The sequence below is a fragment of the Apaloderma vittatum genome, unplaced genomic scaffold (assembly GCF_000703405.1).
Source record: "Apaloderma vittatum isolate BGI_N311 unplaced genomic scaffold, ASM70340v1 scaffold30161, whole genome shotgun sequence".
Lineage (NCBI taxonomy): Eukaryota > Metazoa > Chordata > Aves > Trogoniformes > Trogonidae > Apaloderma > Apaloderma vittatum.
In genome coordinates, this window is record NW_009697839.1 from 5,383 (window position 1) to 12,239 (window position 6,857).

At 39.4% G+C, this 6,857-nt stretch overlaps 1 protein-coding gene across 1 annotated transcript; it reads right to left on the minus strand.

The window, feature by feature from the left end:
• Window positions 1–252: 252 nt before the first annotated feature.
• On the minus strand, window positions 253–6,632 carry NSL1 (NSL1, MIS12 kinetochore complex component; the record flags this gene model as incomplete). The annotated part of the gene is made up of 4 exons (XM_009877794.1): window positions 253–531; window positions 1,144–1,211; window positions 3,933–3,987; window positions 6,462–6,632. Coding segments are annotated over 4 exons (573 nt in total), but the record flags the coding sequence as incomplete, so codon positions are not given.
• Between the last annotated feature and the right edge of the window lie 225 nt (window positions 6,633–6,857).

Below are 6,857 nucleotides of genomic sequence, written 5' to 3' on the forward strand. Positions count from 1 at the left end.
AATAAAAGAGCAGAAAATGGGGTTAAATCAGCAAATAAACTTGCTGGATATCAGATGCTACTGGTAGGCGTAGGCTTTCATATACCATCAGTGTGAACAGTAAAAATAGCAATAATTAAAAGGATCAAAGGCTAAATAACTAAGGAAGGTCTCTTGCATAGCACTGAATTAGAGCGGAGGTGAAGATTAAGACTGAGCCCACGGAACAAGAGTACAACTGAATTGCTGATCCGAAAATATTAAATGAGAAATTCACGCGCTGAGAGTGATCTTCCTCCGTCGAAGTGGGTAGCGTCTTCTTTCTGGTGAATCTGCAGCTCTCTTTCTTTTCAGCAAAACGTATGGATTTTTACGGGTATCAGTGTCTGTCGGTGTGACTTCTCCCGGTGGTACAAAATTTTGGTTGTTATTTTCCTCCGTCTCCTTGCAACCAGCAAAGACTTCTTGCCGCAGCTTGCAGAGTTCCAAGACTGGTTGCAAAGTTAGCGCTTGGGAAAAACCTTCCGCTCTTTCTATTAGCGCTGGGAGAGACTGCAAAAACAAAGCCAAGTATCTCAAGTTACACAGGAAAAGCCACGGTTACAATTAATGAAATATGTTAATTAGACTCTGACAGGCACAAAAGTTCAGCATCTGCGGAGATGGTCCTTAGGGAAGGCAGGTGAAGGTTGGGAACTCAGAGCTACCGGCCTACTGGAGACCAGGGTCTGCACTCAGAAGCCATGCAAAAAGTATGCCAAGTTTAAATGTTCCTTCATTATGTCTCTAAGCTGAGCAAGTATCACAGGAACACCACGGCTCATGCCTAAGCTGGCACTGAAGTAGTAAATGTCATGTGCTATATGAAATTGTAGAAGTCTTCAAAAGATGTTTTGTGTTTCACATGCTGCAGGCTCTAAAAATCTCTGTAAAAAACACTTCCTACAGCCACTGGGTAATCTTCCTCACTACCATGTGAGGGAGAATGGCTTATAGATATGACTTCAGCTGTCCAAACCTAAAGATGTTCTTGCTTTAAAAGCACACACGCAGGCTTTCTGTACAAAACTATAACCAAGACGAGTTAGAACTTCTGTTTCGTGACATATTATCAGATCGAGAAAATAAAAAAAAATATCCTCTTGGAGCACACAGAGATCTCACCTTCATTGCCCCACTGATCTGTTCGGATGCCATTTCTGTCACCTGCTTCAGATCTGCAACGTAAGCATCTACAGAAAAACATAAAGCCCAAATAAACTTCTGAAATGTAACTGCCTCCCCTCAACACTTGTTATTGACTTCACAGAAATTGGACAGAAAAGCAGTAAAGTCCCTGTAGAAAACTTAAACCTACAACACACCCCTTTTGTTACAGAATTGAGGACAACAGCTTGCATGTCTCACCTTGGCATTATTACCCTTTATCACTCAAACTGTAGTTGTGTCTAGCACTCTCAACTACAGCAAGCCACAAAGTTCTTCATTAGAAAACCTACAGCTTATACAAAACAGGAGACACAAAGACAGTATTTGACATAAAGAGAACAGGCATAAAGAAAAACCTTTCAAGCTCATACTAACATTTGAAAAAATTGCCCAAAAGGAGAATAAACACAACTGTGGAGAAAGTGAGATTAAGGAAACCCAGTTTAAGGAGGGGAAAAAATAATCTTACAGCTCCAACAAGTAAGCTTTTGCAATAAAGGCTACATTTTTTTCCTACCAAATATTAACATCAAGAATAAAAAATAAAAATCAAGACAACAACATGAACTGGATTAATTCTGCTGGGTTAATATGAAAAGAGAAGATTTCAGGAACACTAGAGCAGGCAACAGGTACAGAATAGTGGGCCAACAGCACATACGTGATTGCAGTAGCAATACGGCAAGATCACCATCAGAATTCCCATTTTGGATGATTGATTTACAAGCAATAATAATTCTTTATCCAAGAGTTAAACTCTTGAAGTTATTATAAAACTGTTTTGCATGTTCTCTGCCATTGTTCGGTCTGCAGTGCTATGCCATCAAGAGAAACTTAAAAACCAGGAGAGAAGCAAGCATGGTCCTGGGAACTAAGCAGCCTCACCTCCACTATTCATTTTTGGTGGGGTTTCACCAGTGCCTGCAGCAGGATACAAGAGGTGCACGCACCTCTAACACCTTTCAGAGTTGAACACAGCATTCTGCTTTGAAGCCAGTCTCATCAGTTACTCGAGACTAAGTCAATCACTATATTCTAGCAAGAGGTGACAGGGATGCCCCGCTAAAACACAGTAAGCAGCAAGAGGTGATGTTTGGTTAAACTGTCTCCCCGCACACGCAACATGCTGATCAGCCGTAGTTTAGGAACGCATAATCCATGTACGAACACAAATGATCTTTAAAGGTCCCTTCCAACTCAACACATTCTGTGATTCTATGCTGAAACGCAGCATCATTCAGAGTTTGGAAGGAAAATCAGTCCAACAGTAGCCTGTTTAAACACACCACAGAGGCCTATGAATGGACATTCTCCAGAAGGACATGTAGATAAATGAAGCATTTTCAAAGTACTGGGATTAGAAAACTGGTGACGCTATGCAACAGCAAGGAAGGAGTTAAGTAAAAATAATTACTTGGATTATTCCAATTATACAGAATGACTGACACACAGTTAAATGAAATTTGCCTGCAGGAGTTCAGCTTGACATGGACAGCATTATATTCCTCAGTGTTCAAGGCTTTCCAAAACATAGGGAAATGAAAAAAGGAAATGAAAGATACTGAGTAATCTAAACATTTTTGGTTTCTGGCCACTGTACTTGCTAAACTAGGATACATAAACTTCCCAAAGACTGCATAATACCAAAATTCAGCACAAACTCTATGCTATCTTGGCTAGGATTTTGCTGTTACTGAACCTGAAAAGGCAATACCAAAGTGCAAGCTGCTACTAACTTGCAAGTAGTTAATTCACATCAGAAAAGCCCACACAGGAAACCAAAACAGGGATACAAAGTGACCCTTTACTGCTCCCTTTAGCTGCTTTGCTGCATCAGCTGGCACTTCTGGAAGCAATGTCTTCTGTTTACAAAGAGGAAATGATGCCCAGGGTGAAGTCAGAGCAGCAGGGTGAGAACTGGAAGATTTAGGCTCAGGTTCTCAAACTTTGTTTAACACTGCCTGTTACACCAGCTTTATTTACATCATGTGCAGTAATCCACAGTGAGGGTTCCGTAATTATGCTTTTGAACTTCAAACAGCATTGATACATTTCACCATTCTTCAATACTTAAGGAGACAAAACTTCCGATTTCTCAAGGCAAGCCTCAAAAAAGCACATCTCAATCACCAACTGAAAAATACACCACCTTGTTTGAAGGAATTTGTATCAGGAATCTTTCAAAAGCACGTAGCAAACTCACACCGTTATTTGCAGTTGTGTTTCTTCATCAACCCTTACAAATTATACAGGCGGGATAAAATTTGATGCCTTCTTTTGCAAGTTAGGAGACATTGCCCCTACCAAGTACAACACAAACTGCTTTCAATTCCCCGAAGAAACTGACTGATTAGGAAGAGAGACTGAAGCATTTCTAGTATTCACGTAAAAGGAACACAAGATCGGTCAAAGCATAATGTCAGCGATCCATCTAGTTCCCCCTCTGGCCTCCGCCAGTGGTGAAAGAAAGAAGCAAGAGAACCTATCGAGGGTAGCTCTCTGGCAATTTCTACCCAATACCCACCCAAGGGCCAGCTTTTGCCTCGAAGCACAGCGCCTGAGAGCAGACAGGGCTCAGAAGAGGAGAAATGAGTACAATGAACTGATGCATTCAGTTACGACAAACTTCCTATTTAAGCAGTCAATAATTTTAATTGAGTTTAAAGGAAGCTTCTTAAACATTTACAGCTAGCCAGGCAGGCAGTGCTTCCTCAGTACTGTTGCACTCCCCATGAAACCTTTACCTTGAGAAGGCTGTGATCTTATCTCTTCTGGTGTTACCAAAGGTTTGTAGAGCTTCTGCATATGCAAAAAAGAAGAGAAAAAAGTCTGAAATACCTTCTTTGTTTAACAGATGTCTAATATACACACAGCAGTGGGAACAACAGTGAAAGGCTCATAGCAAGAGATGGCAGTGGAATTATTTAGATCATGAATGTATTAGAGGTACAGCTTGTAGATACTCAGTTACTGGAAAAAGTGTTCTGGGTAGCACAGTTAAGTTCACTGCAAACACGTCTCCAAAATCTGCTTTAGTTTGCAGAATTCTATCAAAGCATGAGAACCAAACCGAAATGCAGGCGTTTTGGAAGAACCATTGCCACCTGCTGCACAACTGAGGAAGAAGAGCTGCTCTGGCTTCTAAGGAGCCATTCATAAAACCAGTGCACTTTCACAGAGGAGCAAACTCTAACAGATGGTACATTATGACAAAAAGCTAAGAAGAAAACTATTTAAATAACTACATTCTCATGCCGCAATTATTTATGTATGAGTAGGAACACTCTCCTTCACAGACCACGTTCTCGGGCTCTCAGGTCTTACTCTGAGTCTTGTGACTCAACATCAGTTAGCTGTGACATTACTACTAATAAATACCAAATACAACTAATACTTAGTTGTATTACAGGTGGAATTAGAAGTAACTACCAGGGAATAAAACAAAGCAAAGGCATGGGAACATAAGTTTTATCATCTGCAAGTTAGCACTTTTCTCCACTTCTGGAACTGCCCCTCAACTTTCTTCAACCAAAAATAAGTAGGAGAAAAATTAATTATTCGTCTCTGGAGTTTCACCAGAGAAATATTTTTATAGTTCACACATCTTAGCAAGTTTATAGTAAGAGCTCCAGGCAGAAGAATCAACACTGCCTGCATTATCCTCAAACCTAACAGAACCAATTGACTGAAATACTTGATGGGATGATCTCCTGCTTTAGCAGTTATAGGTAGATCACCACACTGAATGAGTAATTCTCTCCAGACAAACTGCAGTGAACTACCACATGTTCATAGGTGCTCTTTATGCCTCAGAAGACATTCCTCACAGGAGTAGCTAGGGTCAAAAAAGAAAATAAGAATTCCCCAACCAAAAGCAGAGAAACCACTAGGACCTTCAGAGAAGTAGCTGAGAGCGGATAAAAAAGAAAGCTACTTAGTTTACAGAGATAAATTAAAAACTTTCTACATTTTGCAGACACTTTTAGTTAAAAAAATCATCCAGTTGAGGTGGTGCACAATTTTAAGAGTTCAGCAACAGAAATGAGACTGAGGTAAAGCATAGTTTTCCTTTTGTAGAAAGAGCAAAAGGTCTTGTTAAATCTCGGTGTTGTGCAATAGCATATTTTACTTTAGTTGGTTTGTTTGTTCATTTTACATACTTGATATATTGACAAAACAGAGAGATCACAAAAGGCAGTATGTTAGAAAATATCTCAGATTTAAGACAAATGCATGCCCACGCACTTTTACTTGCTGCAGATCATCTATACCTGGTCAACCTAGACAGCTACTTTCGTAACATCATCTTAAACATAAAATAAAAATAAACCCCTGTCTTTTTTAGTACAGAATCATAGAATAGCTGAGGTTGGAAAGGGTCTCTAAAGATTGTTTAGTCCAACTCTGTACTGAAAGCAGGGCCAACGACAGCGGGCTGCTCAGGGCCTCATCTACTCAGGTTTTGAGTAGCTCCAAGGATGAAGACTCCGTAGACTCACTGAGCAACTTGTGCCAGTGTTGGGCTACCCTCACAGGTCTGTTTTGGATTTTTTAATGGTTAAATGGAATTTCCTGTATTTTCACTCGTGCCCACAGCCTCCTGTCCTTTTTCTTTTTTTTTTTCCCCAAAGGAAATTAATGAGCAGTAAACAAAAGGCAGGCGTAACATAATTGCAGGAAAGAAATTTAGCAACCAAGAACACGTCTGGGTTGTTTAATGCCAGTAATTACTTTACACTCAGTGTCAAAAAATCAGAGTAATTACTACACCTATTCATTAATTCACACTACTCTTTTTTTTCTTTCTTTACTGAAAGTACTTACTCAGTGTAGTCATTAGCTCAGCAAAATCGCTTGAAAAAAAGCAAGACAAAAACCTTTTAACTGTCACACACAGCACATGATAATATCTATCTGTACATATCATAACATTTAGTACTTCAACCAGCCACAGATTTCAGAAATTCAGATTTAACCAGATAAATTGGAGTACACTGCCTTGTAAATCATGAGTCATGATGCTGAAGCAGTCTGCTAAACTAACTTGCTGAGCTATACCACAGGCCCAATTCCCTCACAGTTACAACACTTCATAGTAACTCTCATTTTACTGAAGAACTGATTAGAGCAAAAAACCAATTTCATTGTATGACAAAAATCAAAGCAATTATGGGAAGGAGCTTAAAGGTCAACACTGGATGATTTTCTTCTTCAGGTTATACATGGTCAGCAGCTCATATGCAAAGATTTTCTGAAAATCTTCAGTTACTCACCAACATTTCTTGCTCTGCTTTCATGGTTTGAATAGCATGCATCAGTATCTTTTTAGGCCACTGCTTACGCTTTGTTGTTGTCTCTACTATTAGTTCATCAAATTGATCTTCGAGAATTTTAATGTTGGAACCTAAAAATGACAAGCACACAAAGTCGTTGTAGGAATTCTCCTAGTTTTGGCTTCTTTTTTTTTTTAATTTGAGACAAAGTTATAAAGAAAAAACTCACTTTAAATCTGAAATATGAAATCATGCATGATTATTAACGAAGAGATAAATATCTATGTCCTGAATCCCCTCACTAAGGTGATACAGAAATTAGAGCACGACAAAGCTGGCCAGTTACTTTTGAAGTAAATGAGGTGGAAAATCATCTGGGGGAAAAAAAATACCAAA